This window comes from Littorina saxatilis, linkage group LG2, assembly GCF_037325665.1.
Source record: "Littorina saxatilis isolate snail1 linkage group LG2, US_GU_Lsax_2.0, whole genome shotgun sequence".
Taxonomy (NCBI): Eukaryota; Metazoa; Mollusca; class Gastropoda; order Littorinimorpha; family Littorinidae; genus Littorina; species Littorina saxatilis.
The window spans coordinates 84,209,086-84,227,323 of record NC_090246.1 but is presented as its reverse complement, the minus strand read 5'-3'; the positions used below and the strand labels follow the sequence as shown (position 1 = coordinate 84,227,323).

The 18,238-nt window shown below is 40.7% G+C and overlaps 1 protein-coding gene across 2 annotated transcripts in view; it reads left to right on the top strand.

Annotated features, from left to right (window-relative positions):
* LOC138959965 (ecdysone-induced protein 78C-like) overlaps nucleotides 1-18,238 on the top strand; it is a 60,519-nt gene that overhangs the window by 28,558 nt on the left and 13,723 nt on the right. For both annotated transcript variants that reach the window (XM_070331667.1, XM_070331668.1), the window contains exons 4-7: nucleotides 3,093-3,193; nucleotides 11,534-11,684; nucleotides 14,340-14,501; nucleotides 15,881-17,232. In XM_070331667.1, the coding sequence (XP_070187768.1) occupies nucleotides 3,093-3,193; nucleotides 11,534-11,684; nucleotides 14,340-14,501; nucleotides 15,881-17,232 (1,766 nt within the window). The remainder of the gene's footprint in view (nucleotides 1-3,092; nucleotides 3,194-11,533; nucleotides 11,685-14,339; nucleotides 14,502-15,880; nucleotides 17,233-18,238) is intronic.

Here is an 18,238-nt window from a genome sequence, read left to right as displayed (position 1 = left end):
TCTCTCTCTCTCTCGATCATCCTCTCACTCTCAGGCTTTCTCTCTCTCTCTCTCTTTCTCTCACTCAACCCTAGACCACATGAATTCAGATTTATTGGTCCTCTCTCTCTCTCTCTCTCTCTCTCTCTCTCTCTCTCTCTCTCTCTCTCTCTATTTCTCTTTCTCTCCCTCTTTTTCTCTCTCAAACACACATCACACACTTATTTAACTATGTACATATAGTATCTGCCAGGCTACATTTAATTAAGGATATCTGTCCTTTTAATTAACCACATTTTATACTTCAAACAAAATCTGGTAATCGCTTGCCTCAAAATAGAACAGCACACTTGTGTTTCCTTCTGCAGTTTTCAGCTCTAAAAAATAGATAATGTCAAGGGTAAATAGAAAACTAGTTTTTTAATCCTGTGAGACATTGCACAATTTATTAGAGGCGTCTAACTTTCCTGTTAACGATTGTAAAATACAAATTATTATAAGAGTTATTTTTCTTCAGCGTTCCATGATAATAAGAGTTATAATTTGTTGGGTAAAACAAAGTGTACATCTGTCATTTGGGCCCTAAGTATGACTTGTACGTATAACTTGTACAGACAGCTACAGTTGTTAGTTGTTACTCTTTTCAATTAATTGAGGAAAACACAGGATGCATCACAGTGATTTATGTGGAATGAAAACTGTGACAGCTGTTTTTGTACTTTGATTTCAACACTCCCACTTTCCTCGCCCTCCTTCTGGCTCCCCTGATACATTGTGATCTGGTCATTGTATTACACTTGAGTGAAGGAATTTTCAAGGAAATGCATTCTGTGAAACAAAGAAGAACAAGAAAATAAACTGAAAGATGGAGTATGTCATTGTTGTTATGCGCAGTACACCTCCAGGGATCTTGTTAGGATTGACATCCTTTGCCGACATCTACAGGGTGGGCCATAAAAAGTGTCCACATTTAATTTGTTAATATTTTTCCTGTAAAGTGATATTTTCTTTTCTGTTTCAGATAGAATTTGAGACAAGCATCTTAGAATTCTTTTAAAGCCTGAATGGATCGCATTCCAGTACAGGAAAGGACCAAAATCGTTGAACTTTACTTTGCTACCAATTCTGTGGTTCTCGCCCAGCGCGCGCTTTTCGGAGAGTTCCCTGGCACACACTGTCCATGTGCGAGAACTGTGAAGCGCCTCGTGGATAAATTCAGGGTTATGTCCTTTATTGTTATCTGCGAGACTACCAGTGTTCCTGAATTTATCCACGAGGCGCTTCACAGTTCTCGCACATGGACAGTGTGTGCCAGGGAACTCTCTCCGAAAAGCGCGCTGGGCGAGAACCACAGAATTGGTAGCAAAGTAAAGTTCAACGATTTTGGTCCTTTCCTGTACTGGAATGGGATCCATTCAGGCTTTAAAAGAATTCTAAGATGCTTGTCTCAAATTCTATCTGAAACAGAAAAGAAAATATCACTTTACAGGAAAAATATTAACAAATTAAATGTGGACACTTTTTATGGCCCACCCTGTAAATCATAGTTGCTGCAATTTTTAAAAAGTTAAAGGCAGTCCTTGGTGTCACCTTTACCCAACTATGTAAAAATGGAGAGAAAAAAGTTGGGCAGTTATGACGACACGCAGGCAAAGTTTTTAGAAATTCGGAAAAAAAAGTTGTGGCGTTTAGCTTGCTGTCAATGCCAAATGCATGGGTTGGGTTCTTCCGGTATATACCGGAAATCTGGATTCGTAATGTCTGTGGTGACGTTTTTTGGGTTGTTAATTATACAAATCCTTCAGCGTCTGGGGGACCCTAGACCCCCCCTTAATGTTCTCCAGGATTGATGACATTTGTCTGTCCCACCCATGCAAAGGACATCTGTGACATCTGATGTAAAATTAAAGTGTGCCACATATAACCCATATGAACTTGTGTATATATATATGTAATTATGAAAGGGATCATAGTTATTGTTTCGGATACCTTTTTTTCAAAGACAGTGCAGATGGCACATGTCTTTAAAATGCCAGTTTGCAGTTTCTCAAAGTCCAAACGATTTAACATGGTTGAAGTGTGCAAACAGAAGTCTAGTCACTCATTACATTTAGTCAAGTTTTGACTAAATGTTTTAACATAGAGGGGGGAATCGAGACGAGGGTCGTGGTGTATGTGTGTGTCTGTGTGTGTGTGTGTGTGTGTGTGTGTGTGTGTGTGTGTGTGTGTGTGTGTGCGTGCGTGCGTGTAGAGCGATTCAGACTAAACTACTGGACCGATCTTTATGAAATTTGACATGAGAGTTTCTGGGTATGATATCCCCATACGTTTTTTTCATTTTTTTAATAAATGTCTTTGATGACGTCATATCCGGCTTTTCGTGAAAGTTGAGGCGGCACTGTCACGCCCTCATTTTTCAACCAAATTGGTTGAAATTTTGGTCAAGTAATCTTCGACGAAGCCCGGACTTCGGTATTGCATTTCAGCTTGGTGGCTTAAAAATTAATTAATGACTTTTGTCATTAAAAATCTGAAAATTGTAAAAAAAAAAAAAACAATTTTATAAAACGATCCAAATTTACGTTCATCTTATTCTCCATCATTTTCTGATTCCAAAAACATATAAATATGTTATATTTGGATTAAAAACAAGCTCTGAAAATTAAATATATAAAAATTATTATCAAAATTAATTTGTCGAAATCAATTTAAAAACACTTTCATCTTATTCCTTGTCGATTCCTGATTCCAAAAACATATAGATATGATATGTTTGGATTAAAAACACGCTCAGAAAGTTAAAACGAAGAGAGGTACAGAAAAGCGTGCTATCATTCTCAGCGCAACCACTACCCCACTCTTCTTGTCAATTTCACTGCCTTTGCCGTGAGCAGTGGACTGACGATGCTACGAGTATACGGTCTTGCTGCGTTGCATTGCGTTCAGTTTGATTCTGTGAGTTCGACAGCTACTTGACTAAATGTTGTATTTTCGCCTTTCGCGACTTGTTGTATATCACATGATCAGTTTGCAAGCTAAATTATAGTTTTATTCAGCTGAGACAAAAGATGATGCTGAATTTTTTTTGAGTTTGTCTCACTTGTTTGTTTCAGGGCCCAAAACATCTACATTGCAATCTTCCCTGAAGTGTCTGGTGTGTGGGGACAAGTCTTCTGGCGTTCACTATGGTGTTCTGGCCTGTGAAGGATGTAAGGTGAGTCTCATGGAAGTGTTCTGTTTGATGCACACTTTAAGGTGTTCACTACAGTGTTCTGACCTGTGAAGGATGTAAGGTGAGTCTCATGGAAGTGTTCTGTTTGATGCACACTTTAAGGTGTTCACTTTGGTGTTCTGGCCTTTGAAGGATGTAAGGTGAGTCTCATGGAAGTGTTCTGTTTGATGCACACTTTAAGGTGTTCACTTTGGTGTTCTGGTCTGTGAAGGATGTAAGGTAAGTCTCATGGAAGTGTTCTGTTTGATGCACACTTTAAGGTGTTCACTTTGGTGTTCTGGCCTTTGAAGGATGAATTTCCCCACACAGCTCTAGATTTATTGTCCAATTAACAAGATACACGGCATTTTCATGTAAAGGATCATTAGACTCAGACATTTGACTTTATCCCATTGGGGCGCGCTTGTTTGTAGGGGGCTGTCGAGTATGTCTCGCATGCTTCCTGCAGGTGTTGCGTTCCCCATTTTTTGTTTTAGATTTTAAATTGTTAGCCGGATATCTGAGATATTTTTGTTCTTTTTGATCTTTGATTTTTGACCTGGATATGTTTTTGTTTTACAGTTTTGTTTAGTTTTTTTGTTTTTGGAGAGAAAAAATTGCGCTGGGTATGCGAGATAAATGTTGCTTTTACTTTTGGAATGAATTGAGGTCACACTGTGCATTTTCTTTCCTTCTGCTTGATCAAGGCTGTTTGGTTAAACCCAGTGAGGTTGGCCATTTTAGTTTCATTTTTTTAATTTAAATTGGTATCAGATAATTATGTTGTATAACCAGGCAGAAAAGAATCCGCCACTCCTTTCCACCTACTGCTATCTGCACAAAACTATTTTTGGAGGGATTGGTGGGGTGTAGGTTGGGAGAGGGGCGGGGATCAGAATTATGTCACCTGATGCCAGCTTCACAGTTTTTTCTTTGCCTGTCATTGCGCAAGGGAACGGGAACGCCACATGGTGTGAGTGAGTGCTGTGAAGTTTATTGTAAAGCGGCACAGCTTGTGAGTCAGCTTGTAAGAAGAACCTGTAAAGGATTGAGATCAGCAGATTTTGGACATTTAAAGAGCTACATGTATTTTTCTTGGCATTTTCAGATTGCACGATTTTGCATGATTTTTGTTCAAAAACATTTCCAGGAGTGGTGGGATGTTTTGAGTCTTGAAATCTTTTCTCTTTTTTCGTCTCTTTTTACATTTAGTCAAGTTTTGACTAAAGGTTTTAACATGGACGGGGAATCGAGACGAGGGTGTGGTATGTATGTGTGTGTGTGTGTGTGTGTGTGTATGTGTAGAGCGATTCAGAGAAAAATATTGGACCGATCTTCATGAAACTTCACATGAAAGTTCCTGGGTACGATATCCCCACACATATTTTTCATTTTTTCGATAAATGTCTGATGACGTCATATCTGTCTTTTTGTGAAAGTTGAGGCGGCACTGTCACGCCTTCATTTTTCAAGCAAATTGGTTGAAATTTTGGTCAAGTAATCTTCGCCGAAGTCCTGACTATGGTATTGCATTTCAGTTTGGAAACTTAAAAATTAATTAATCAGTTTGCTCATTAAAGTTGTCATTAAAATCGAATTTTCGCAAACAGATTTAAAATTGACTGCATTGCATTCCTCTTCTTCTCCTAAATTCAAAAATATATAGATATGTCATGTTTACTCTAAAAATGTGCTCAGAATTACTGAAAACAGGTTCAGTAAGTACTACGGACGTGTGGTTCGCGGCAGCGAGTGTGACCAGTCTCGGTCTTCGGTATGGCTAGCTGAGACTATCTGAATGTAGTCTCGTCGATGATTGGTTTGTGGTGTTGATCTTGACTAAATGTTTTTATATCGCTTCACACGACTTGTTTCTTTTTTTTTTTTACAAATTGTATGATTCACCTTCTATAACAGTTTTACATCAGATGAAAATACCATACATAAAGAGTTCTGTCAGTTTTCGGGAGGGGGGGAGCGGTACTGAGCAAGATGATTTTAAACTTTTCACAAATGAATAACCAGAGTGACAGTAAAAAGGAAGCGGGAGAAAAGGATTTTTTCCCCGGGTCCTGGGGCAAATTTTTGTCAGTTTGAAAGCTTGGTATGTACTTATTTTAGACAAAGGGGAGACAAATCTCTGTAGCGTAGATGAATGCACACATCCAAATCACGAGCAGTAGTGGGGAAGAACAGGCATCATAATGAGCGGAGAGAGGGTTTCTTTGATTTTTTTTATGTTTGACTTTTGAACAATATTTTCTCGCATTCTGCAAAAGCAGGTAAACAAAATCAAACCTTGAAGAATATTTTAGTATTATTGCAGATGTCCGCAAAACTTGTGATGTACCCTGCCTGTGGTGAAACAATTTCTTTTAAACTTTGTTGTGCCTGAGGATCATAGATCTGGCGATACAGTAAGAAAAAAAACATCCACATACATGTACAGTGGAACCCCCCATTTAGGACCCGAACCCCCCGATATAAGACCTCCTCCTTTTAAGACCTTGATTTTCAGATTTACTTTTCACAGCCTCTGTAAATGTACCTCCATTTTGAGACTCCCTCCTTTTTAAGACCTATTTTTCTCAGGTTTTGTAGGTCTTAAAAGGGAGGTTCCACGGTAGAAGCAAGTGGTGTGCAGGTCTATCCATTTTTTCAACAGGGTGATATCAGACACAGCCCTACAAAGACCTGACACTGTTTTTTGGGGGTGAATGTACTCAGTAGTAAAATGGGACAGCTAATGACACTGCAAAAGGCAGATTGAGCTTGACATTATCTGTAGTGCAGTATACATACTTGTGAAATGATAAAACTGGTTGGCACCCTGTTTTAAGACCTCCAAAAATCTGAGAAAGTCCGGTCTTAAAAGGGAGAGAGTCTTAAACTTGAGGTAAATCCTGCAGACGTTGTGAACAGAAAATCTGAAAAACTCGGGTCTTAAAGGCTGACATTGTCCTATTTAATTACTTCCAGGGCTTTTCCCATCGTTGCGGGGATGTATAAATTAAGCTTCCTGCAAAGTTTGAAGTCCTTACAAATTACGAGAAATAATTAATTCTTTATTGCTATGTTCTCCAGGACTTGGGCTATTTTTAGACAGTCAACACAGACAGTACAGCGTTGCCAATCCCCGCGTGAAGGAAATCGCTCACCTTCCACGTGCAAAACGTAGTGGTATTCGCACGCCAGATTATTCTTGTTAACTTCGCAATTTCCGGGAAACATCCACTTTCACTTTGAGACTGTTTTGTTTACATTCGACACAATCAAAAACACTTTGCAATACTGAAATAATTTTTTCTGTGTTCGAAAGCTACAGCTAATCGTTATTATATCCCATTAGGTACAGTTTTATAACATTATTGGCACATGTAAACAATAGGAATTAATTAATGAACGCTACGAAAAGGGCAGCCTTTAAAGGGCGGAGATCTTAAAACAGGGGGGTCATAAAACTGGGGTTACACTTTATACACACTTGTGATATGACAGAACGGTGTCAAAACTGGGGTTACACTTTATACACACTTGTGAAATGACAGAACGGTGTCAAAACTGGGGTTACACTTTATACACGCTTGTGAAATGACAGAACGGTGTCAAAACTGGGGTTACACTTTATACACGCTTGTGAAATGACAGAACGGTGTCAAAACTGGGGTTACACTTTTTACACACTTGTGATATGACAGAACGGTGTCAAAACTGGGGTTACACTTTATACAGACTTGTGAAATGACAGAACGGTGTCAAAATTGGGGTTACACTTTATACACACTTGTGAAATGACAGAACAGTGTCAAAAGTGGGGTTACACTTTATACACACTTGTGAAATGACAGAACGGTGTCAAAACTGGGGTTACACTTTATACAGACTTGTGAAATGACAGAACGGTGTCAAAATTGGGGTTACACTTTATACACACTTGTGAAATGACAGAACAGTGTCAAAAGTGGGGTTACACTTTATACACACTTGTGAAATGACAGAACGGTGTCAAAAGTGGGGTTACACTTTATACACACTTGTGAAATGACAGAACGGTGTCAAAACTGGGGTTACACTTTTTACACACTTGTGATATGACAGAACAGTGTCAAAAGTGGGGTTACACTTTATACACACTTGTGAAATGACAGAACGGTGTCAAAACTGGGGTTACACTTTTTACACACTTGTGATATGACAGAACGGTGTCAAAACTGGGGTTACACTTTATACAGACTTGTGAAATGACAGAACGGTGTCAAAATTGGGGTTACACTTTATACACACTTGTGAAATGACAGAACGGTGTCAAAACTGGGGTTCCACTTTATACACACTTGTGAAATGACAGAACGGTGTCAAAACTAGGGTTCCACTTTATACACACTTGTGATATGACAGAACGGTGTCAAAACTGGGATTCCACTTTATACACACTTGTGATATGACAGAACGGTGTCAAAACTGGGGTTACACTTTATACACACTTGTGAAATGACAGAACGGTGTCAAAACTGGGGTTACACTTTATACACACTTGTGAAATGACAGAACGGTGTCAAAACTGGGGTTACACTTTATACAGACTTGTGAAATGACAGAACGGTGTCAAAACTGGTTTGCACCAAAATAACACGTATTGGAAGATATTATACCAAAAATACTAAACTAAAATACATAAGAAAAATATTTAAAAGGAAGAAGAAAAGAAACAATATTTTGATTAACATAATTTAACTTTATGCATAGTTGCACCGATGGGGTGACAAATTCACTACGAAACAGACACAACTAGGGTTTGTTTGTTTCTTTCAATTTGTTTTTTTAACATAACCATTGAGGTATTTAGCACGCACTACTTTAAAATATTTTAAAGCATAATTAATAGTGCAGTCCATTAAGAATTGATGAACTTATGGATAGAAGGTGTGTGTGTGAGAGGGGGAGGGGGTGTGTTGAGGAAATATTTGCAAGATCTGCAATATCCCCTCAGCCTTAAGAGCTTCGAATTGATCTGTACTGATATGTTCTACTTTCCATGACAAGATGATGGCATTGAAGCCGTTTCCTGTCGCTAACAGTAATTTAGACAGCAAGAAAAAGATTTATTTTTTGTTAACTTTTTTTTAGGTACTACTTTCTGTGATGAGATTTATTGCAACTGTGCCAAGTCAAAACAATAACTTTTGAAAGAACATATAACAAAATACATGTTTTTTTTATTTCCTGTTTTTTTGTTTTATTTTTTGTTTTGTTTTTAATTCAAAGGCTGAATGTGGTGCACAAGACATAAAATATAGTATCACATGTACAGTTCTTTTTATATTTAGTCAAGTTATGACTAAATGTTTTAACATAGAGAGGGAATCGAGATGAGGGTGTGGTGTATGTGTGTGTGTGTATAGATCGGTTCCGAGAAAACTACTGGACCGATCTTTATGAAACTTGACATGAGAATTCCTCAGTATGATATCCCCAGCATTTTTTAAATTTTTTTTGATAAATGTATTTGATGACGTCATATCCGGCTTTTTGTGAAAGTTGAGGCGGCACTGTCACACTCCCATTTTTAAATCAATTTGGTTGAAGTAACCTTCGACGAAGCCCGGACTTTGGTATTGCATTTCAGTATGGAGGCCTAAAAATTAATGAGTTTGGCCATTAAATATCTGAAAATTGTAATTAAAATATTTCTTTTATAAAACGATCCAAAAACAATTTCATCTTATTCTTCATCATTTTCTGATTCCCAAAACGTATAAATATGTTATATTTGGAAAAATATGAAAATTATGATTAAAATCAAATTTCCCAAATCGATTTAAAAACAGGTTCATCTTATTCCATGTGTGTTCTTGATTCCCAAAACATATAGATATGATATGTTTGGATTAAAGACAAGCTCAGAAAGTTAAAAAGAATAGAGATACAGAAAAGCGTGATATCCTGCTCAGTGCAACCACTATTCTGGCTTATCCATTTTACTGCCTTTGCCACGAGCGATGGACTGACACTGATACAATCGAGTATACATACGGGTTTGGTGATAAAATGCAGTGTGTTCAGATTAATTCTGTGAGTTCGACAGCTTGACTAAATGTTGTATTTTCGCTTTACACGACTTGTTTGTATTAAGATGAAAAAGCACTTCTGATTCACTTGTAAGGACAGGGTGCTCTACATATCGATGTCATCGGGGAATTTTGGCGTAACTCGATTCTGGGCTATTTTGATGTTTTTGATCTTTAGATTAAGTACATCATTCTCAAGGAAAAATATTCTCTTAATTACAATTGACATTGATGCATGATTTCACATTCTTTTATCTTTTTATCCATTAAATATTAAATATAAACACTTTTTCACAATAAAAATAATCAGTTTTGTCCTTCTCCTGAAAAGCTGTTTATAACAAGTTGCGCCAAAATTCATGACGATGACGATACATGTACCTGCAAATGCACGCACGTGTACACTTTTTTTTCAGTCTTGCCTCCCATACAAATTAAACCACATGTTCACACACTATTTTTATAGGGAGATGAGCAGCCACAAATAATCTCTCAGGATAATTCTCTGTATCTGCAAGTGTGTGTGTGTCTCTCTGTGTGTAGATGTGGATGATAATGTGTATTTGTCTGTGTGTGGGTGTCTGTCTGTCTGTGTGTGTGTGATTTATTACGGTACATAATTTAGTCCAACCCTCTGCAAAACAGTACAGTACTACATAAAATAATCTTTGTGACAGGCGCAATGGCCTAGTGGATAAGAAGCAAGCCTCCCAAGCGGAAGGTCGTGGATTTGAAACTCGCCAGCGCCTGGTGGGTTAAGGGTTGATATTTTTTCCGATCTCCCATGTCACCTTATGTACAGACCTGCTAGTGCCTTATCCCCCTTCGTATACAAGACCAAGTGCGCACAGAAAATATCCTGTACGGTAATCCATATCAGAGTTCAGTGGGTTATAAAAACACAAAAATACCAAGCATGCATCCTCCATAAGCGGTGAATGGCTGCCCAAATGGCGGGATAAAAACGGTCATTCATGTATAAAAAAACCTGCTTAATTTCAGCCCATGAACGATGAAGAAGGAGAAAATAACCTTTTTCCTAGCCCTGTGTGCTTGACTCTTGGAGGATACACTGCCACCCCACTAACCCTGTGTTGAACTGATGAAGAAGACAAATAACCTGTTGCCTCCTATCAAGTGTACTGTGAACTTTTCACCTGTGGGGGGTTCATACATTGATTGAAACGCAGAAGCTTACACCTGAAATCACCCCAACTACACTTTTTCTAAGCAGGATTCACGGCATCTGTCGCCGTTCACTTGCTTTTTTGTAAAGTTGGAGATATGATTTTCAATGCACCAAGAGCTAGATGTATATTTTTTAAATAGTGAAAATAAAATATATTCAGGAGTATAGCTTGAAAAATCCTGAAGATGTAATTAGCTACCACCAGCACCAGTGTGTTTTTCACATTTATAACGTCTATTCGTTTAAAAAAGTTGCTCAGGTTTGATAAGCTGCATACATAATTCTGCTTTTCGATGCACATTGCACAGATTTTCTGCAAAGCTTTTAGTCCATTAACATTAAAATATTTCCCCTGAAAGCTGCATGTGGCTGCCTAAATGGCCGGGTAAAAACGATCATAAACGTAAAAACCCACTCGTGCAAAAAACACTAGTGTCAGTGGAAGTTTCAGGCCATGAACGCAGTAGAGGAAGAATAATTTGTGTCTGTGTACTGGATCCCCTGGGTTCAGGCAGGTAGAAGGATTAAGACTAGTGCAAAAATATGATTTTGCAATTGTTGGAGCGGCTTGAGACATTTTGATTACCTTTTGTCTAGTTTTCTACACAGTTTTTACAGCAAACAACATGGCGTCCCTACATTGACATGTTGAGTTGTAAAAGTTTTTGTATGTATGTGTGTTTTTGTGTGTTTGCTGTTTTAGTTTTTGTTTGTTTAAAGTACTAGAGAGTGTTGCTTGCAGAAATAATTCTATGTCTGCAAACAACATACACATTACTTGCAGAAATAATTCTACAGCAGTGATATCGGCTTTCCTGTAAATTGGTTCTCTTACTCCTCCCCCCCCCCCCCCCCCCCCAGTATGCTTATAAAATGTCAGTGTTAGATATGGCACTGTAACATTTTTTTAAACTTTCTATGAAATGTAAAAAGCATGTCTTTCCATATGTGTTTAACAGGGTTTCTTTCCGCGCGAGCTACAGAATGTTGGTGACCCTTATCAAATGTCAGTGATATGTCACTATAAAACATCTTTTTCTTTCTATGAAACATTATAAACATTGTGTTTCAATGTGTGTTTAACAGGGTTTCTTTCGGCGAGCGCTACAGAATGTTGGTGACCCAGCGCGAAAGAAGTGCTTCTACAACAAGAGCTGTGAAATCAACATGCAGACACGCAACCGCTGTCAGTACTGTCGTCTGCAGAAATGTCTGGCACTGGGCATGTCTCGATCAGGTGCGTTGCTTGCTACCTGTACTGTGGGACCACCCCTTTTAATACCCCAACATGTAAGACTCCTCCCATCGTGAGACCTTGCTTTGCAAGTTGTTATGTTGAAAGCCTGTGTAAATTGACCTCCGATTTAAGACTCCCTCCTTTATAAAGACCTTATTTTCTTGGATTTTTGGAAGTCTGAAAAGTAAGGTTCCACTGTACTGGTATTGTTCCTGTCTCTTGAACGGACAAACATATATAACACACACACTTCGTATAACATCGCAGACTTTGTACTCATCATCAGTCCCCTGGCTGGGACTGTCATCAGAGGGATATGATGTCAGAATACAGTGGAACACACACACACACACACACACACCCATTACATGACCTACAAAAATCAGGTCTTAAACAGAAGGGAGTCTTAAAATTGGGGGTAAAAATACAGAGATGATGAAAAAATAATCTGATAAAATAAAGTCTTAAAAGTGAGGAAGTCTTCAATTGGGGGGGTCTAAAAAGGGAAGTTTCACTGTGGGCTTCTCCAGGCTGTTCTGGTGAGGACTGGGTGGCCGAGTGGTAACGCATTTGCGCTCGGAAGCGAGAGGTTGCGAGTTCGACCCTGGGTCAGGGCGTTAGCAATTTTCTCCCCCCTTTCCTAACCTAGGTGGTGGGTTCAAGTGCTAGTCTTTCGGATTAGACGAAAAAACGAGGTCCCTTCGTGTACACTACATTGGGGTGTGCACGTTAAAGATCCCACGATTGACAAAAGGGTCTTTCCTGGCAAAATTGTATAGGCATAGATAAAAATGTCCACCAAAATACCCGTGTGACTTGGAATAATAGGTCGTGAAAAGTAGGATATGCGCCGAAATGGCTGCGATCTGCAGGCCGATGTGAATGCGTGATGTATTGTGTAAAAAAAAAATCAATCTCACACGGCATAAATAAATCCCTGCGCCTTGAATATGTGCGCGATATAAATTGCATAAAATAAAAATAAAAAATAAAAAAATAAATCCCTGCGCTTAGAACTGTACCCACGGAATACGCACGATATAAGCCTCATATTGATTGATTGATTGAGGGACATCCACTGAAGGTCAGGGAAGCTCATCTGTGTCAATTCTTTAACGTTGTCACAGATGGTTATGTCCCCCCCCAAAAATTCAGTTGTGTTTGCAATGACAGACATGAAGCTTCTCAGACAGTTGTTTATGAACAGTTTCTCTGAGTTTGCATCTTTTGAATATTCTGAAGTTACCTCTGGAGTTTAGAAAGAGTTGAAATTGAAAAACCGTATCATTGGTGTTTTTGTGTTTGTTGTTGTATTTTTGTAAAGAAAAGGAAAAGAGGCAACTTATAAAATGGCTGTAGCAAACAGATTACTAAGCTACTTCAACAATCACGCAAATCATAGAACTGTTGCAGTTTGAGTGGCCAAGCGTACATGTGACTAGAAATGCTTTGTGGAGTAGGGGAGATAACTATTTGAAGCCAGTCACTAGGGACACTAACCTGGGATGAACTGGGAACCAGCAGTATTCCTGTTGCATATATTCTTTTTCCTTTAGCAGCATGAGTATCTAAAACTTTTGTGTGTATTCTTTTATTTCCTGCAGGCCACTGCTTCCAAATTATTTCATGGATGCTCTTTTATTTATTTTAATAACTACAGAAACACGAGGAAAATCTGTGACATTTTTACAGAGAAAGTATACCTGAAATTAAAAGGTCTGAAATGGAGCGAAGTCATACGGTAACAATGAACATATTTACTCACCAGATACAAGAACGCACACAAAAATGAAAATAAATAATAATAATAATAATAAGAACATTTATATAGCGCTAAATCAAAAACTTTCGTTAAAAAGGCTTGCTCTAAGCGCTTGACATCTAAACTAAAACGTCATTCACACTCTTTACAATGATGTACAAGAACTTCATGTCACACTCTTTCATTCAGTATAGCACCATTCACACAGTTGTTATTCTGTACAAGACAATAAGTTAGTCTAACATTTAGAATATTCATAAGATGAAAACAAGAGAAAACCAGACTGATTGAAACAACTGGTTTTGACTTGCACATTGTTATTGTTATCTGATTCCAGTCATTCTCACCTGCAGTCTCTTGTTCCATATTTAAGCAAAGTCACTTGGAACTTCAGTATTTTCCAGCGACAGTGTAGCACATTTCCGGAACGCGCAGAGTTGGTCTTCTCAATTACAAAGTACATGTTATTTATGCTGGGCACAGAAGTTGATCATTAAAAAGGTTATTTTTGCATGCATGATTCTGAATTTTTTTAAAACTCTTGCATTTTCTTGTTTTGTAGGTTATTTATACTATTCAAATTATTTTTTACATTATGAAAAAATACAGGTGATTTTTGTGCTCCATGCACTCGGTTACACGCGTAACATTCAAAATTCAGAATAAAAAACATCTTGCATAAAAAACATCTTGCAAGATTCATCGAAGACTTTAAGCAAAGTTAATTATTTGTTCCATAAGTGATTAATTATTTGTTCTTACAAGACCACTGGGTTGACATACTGTAAATGTAACGTTTTGTTTCATCAATAATTAAACGTTCCAATGGCCTACAATTCTTGTTTTTTAAATCAGGATTTTATATTTAGTTTTGTATTTGTTGTGTTGTGTAGCTGCCAAGCTGGGTCGACGCTCACGCAAGATGCGAGAGATGATCCGTAACATCGAGGACACGCAGACGGAGCAGGCTCTACACGGACTGCTGAGTCTCAACGCCGACTCCAACTCTCACCCCGAAAGCCCCCCCATAAGCCCTGCCATGCTGTCCCCGCAAGGTCAGGATAAGAATAAGATTTCATATAGTCCTGTCAGGTCACCCTCATGGAAATTCGGGCTGCGTTACCCATTTTTTTTCTCTTCTTGTGAGTCGTATGGGCTTTGCCCTTCTTTCATTTCTCTTCTTTTTCCTGCATGCGTGTATTCATGTTTCCAAGCCCTGAGACTTTCGCTGTGAACTTGGGTTCTTTTATTGTGCGAATGCGTGCACACGGGGATGTTCGGCCACCGAGGAGAGTCTGCACAAAGTTAACTCTAAATCCCTTGCCAAAACGTGGGGATCGAACCAAAGAGTGTATCCCTACGGAAAGAGGGGGCACTTTGGCCTGGAAGCGATGCCAGACCTTCCCGCATTCCAGCTAGCCGCTCCCCCTTTGACCGAGTAAACCTTCTCACTGGCACCTCGGAAGCATTGGCAAGCAAGGCAAAAGCTAACTAATGTGCAGCTTCTAATGGTTATCATTCTCGCGAACCCACGCCAATAGCAACAACTGGTTTTGAAGCCAGCGCCGCTACCGACTGAGCTATTTCCCCGCATGACAATCCTCCTTTTGGAGGCATTCCTCTCTTTGTACGGTTAAGCCTTGTCAGGACACAGTTCCTGGGCTAGGTAGCACTGGGTGGTAGGCGTGCCCCAGGGCCTGAAACTGGGCTCTAGGGCGAATCACGAAAAGCAGTAGCTTTGCTACCATTACCACCCCACCCCTGGTTTTTTTATTTTCATAGGTGCACGGTCCACTCTTTCTTTCACTTTAGGGATCTTACCCGCACCAACCTGTGAGGATAGTTGCCCTGTATAGGGATTACTTCAGTAAGCTGAAGAAGAGCACCTTTTCAAGCTCATTACAAATCAGAGAAAATCAGGCTTTGAATAAAAGAGGGGGGAAGTCTTAAATGGGGTGGACGCTAAAGGGAGGTTCCACTGTTTTCATCTGTGGAATCAAAAGTTAAAAAAAAAATGCTGTCTGAGCGAACGACGACGAAGAAGAAGAAAAGTAAAATATGTAGCTGATTTTGAAGCTGCAAATGACACTCCTCATGATGTATTCATTTTGTTGTTTTCAATGTTCTCTTTTATATGAGAGGTTACACAAATAAAAAATAAATAAATCCCTGCGCTTAGAACTGTACCCACGGAATACGCGCGATATAAGCCTCATATTGATTGATTGATTGAAATCTGATTTTGGAATTTGCTAATTCACATTATCACTCTTTTTGATCCCAAACCATTCTCATAGTCATATGAAAAGGTTTTTATTTACATTCAGACTTTTGGAAGGTAGAAAACGTAAGCCAATCAAATTTTATCTCATTTTGGATTTTGAAAATAAAAAAATGTCATTGTTTTGATCACTATCCATTATCATATCAACAGGTCTGGCCGTGTCCATGTCTGTTGGGGTCAGTTCGTCCACCATGGGGTTGCCTAGCAACAGTGATGCTATACCGACCAGCTCGGCGTTGAGTGACCCTGCCTCCCAGTCGTCCATGGCGGCACTGTCCATGCTGCTGAAGCAGCGATCATCCATGGGTCAGCTGATCGGTCAGCCCATGGTGGCCGCAGACCATCGCCTGCAGACGTTGCATCTCACCACCACCACCGCCCACACCAACGGCCGTGCCGCCGACCCGAGGGAGGATTCAGGGTGCGAGGACGAGAAGCCGCTCATGTTGAAAGTGGAGCGATCGTTGCACAGAGACTCTGGCCAGTCCCAGCATTCCCCGCCCTCCCCCGACCATCGTGTTTCTCGGTCCTCCACCTCCCCCCAGTGCTCCTCCCCCACCTCCTCCTCTGCCGCCATGGCGCTCATGTCTGTGGTGGCTGCGTCTCAGGCCAACCGCGGGATCAGCCACACGGACTCCGTGGTGGGCTCCATGCTGAGAGCGCCTCCCCAGCTGCAGTACACGCTGTCGGGGCCGCAGTTCTTCGTCAAGACGGAGGGGGGGCCCAAGCCACAGCTGCTGATCAAGAACGAAGCCGGCCACCCATCAGAGACAGTCATCAGCTCGTCGGTTCTCCCCAGCGCTTTGGAGGCGGCGTCTATGGCGGGCCGGCACCACCACCTCCCTCCCATGGCCCAGCTGCCCCTCCCCTTCCACTCCCACCCCTCCGTCATCGTGCCCAACGCCACGCTGGACCTGCGCAAACGCTCGGACGAACAGATCAGCCGCAGCCCCATCAAGAAGCGGCCCTACATCCCGTCCTCCATGGCAGACGACGAGGACGGAGGAGAGGGTGGGGGAGAGGGGAGCCCTAAAGTTCTCCCCGAGCCGCTGCCCACCCCGTCCAAGCAGCGCCGCGTGTCGCGTCAGTATGACCACCAGGAGCCCAGCCAGTCGTCGGACGTCTTCAACAGCGCACGGTCACCCGACAGCTACTCGGGTCGTCACGACATCATGAAGGAGGTGCTGCGACCGGTCAGTTCCCAGACGGACGCCCACATCGCAGCGTCTCTGTCGATGCGGAAAGCCGCGCACACCTCCTCCGCCCCCGCCTCCTCCACCACCACCTCCTCCATCTCCAAGAGACACGAGGAGGAAGCCAAGCTGACCGTGCCCTACATGATTTCACGGCTGCACGAGTCCTACAACGCGACCTTCACCTTTCTGAAAGGCAAGCTGGGGGAGATGCGGCAAAAGCTGCGGGAGTACCACCACCAGAACACCATGGAGCAGATGATCGGCAGGATCATCTCGGAGAACCTCACACCATCACAGCCTGCTATAGTAAGTTGTAGCACTGTTAGGTTAGTTATCATGACAGTGTTTAACACCTCACACCATCACAGCCTGCCATAGTAAGTTGTAGCACTGTTAGGTTAGTTATCATGACAGTGTTTAACACCTCACACCATCACAGCCTGCCATAGTAAGTTGTAGCACTGTTAGGTTAGTTATCATGACAGTGTTTAACACCTCACACCATCACAGCCTGCCATAGTAAGTTGTAGTACTGTGAGGTTAGTTATCATGACAGTGTTTAACACCTCACACCATCACAGCCTGCCATAGTAAGTTGTAGCACTGTTAGGTTAGTTATCATGACAGTGTTTAACACCTCACACCATCACAGCCTGCCATAGTAAGTTGTAGCACTGTTAGGTTAGTTATCATGACAGTGTTTAACACCTCACACCATCACAGCCTGCCATAGTAAGTTGTAGCACTGTTAGGTTAGTTATCATGACAGTGTTTAACACCTCACACCATCACAGCCTGCCATAGTAAGTTGTAGCACTGTTAGGTTAGTTATCATGACAGTGTTTAACACCTCACACCATCACAGCCTGCCATAGTAAGTTGTAGTACTGTTAGGTTAGTTATCATGACAGTGTTTAACACCTCACACCATCACAGCCTGCCATAGTAAGTTGTAGCACTGTTAGGTTAGTTATCATGACAGTGTTTAACACCTCACACCATCACAGCCTGCCATAGTAAGTTGTAGCACTGTTAGGTTAGTTATCATGACAGTGTTTAACACCTCACACCATCACAGCCTGCCATAGTAAGTTGTAGCACTGTTAGGTTAGTTATCATGACAGTGTTTAACCTCACACCATCACAGCCTGCCATAGTAAGTTGTAGCACTGTTAGGTTAGTTATCATGACAGTGTTTAACACCTCACACCATCACAGCCTGCCATAGTAAGTTGTAGCACTGTTAGGTTAGTTATCATGACAGTGTTTAACACCTCACCCCCACACAGCCTGCCATAGTAAGTAGTAGTAC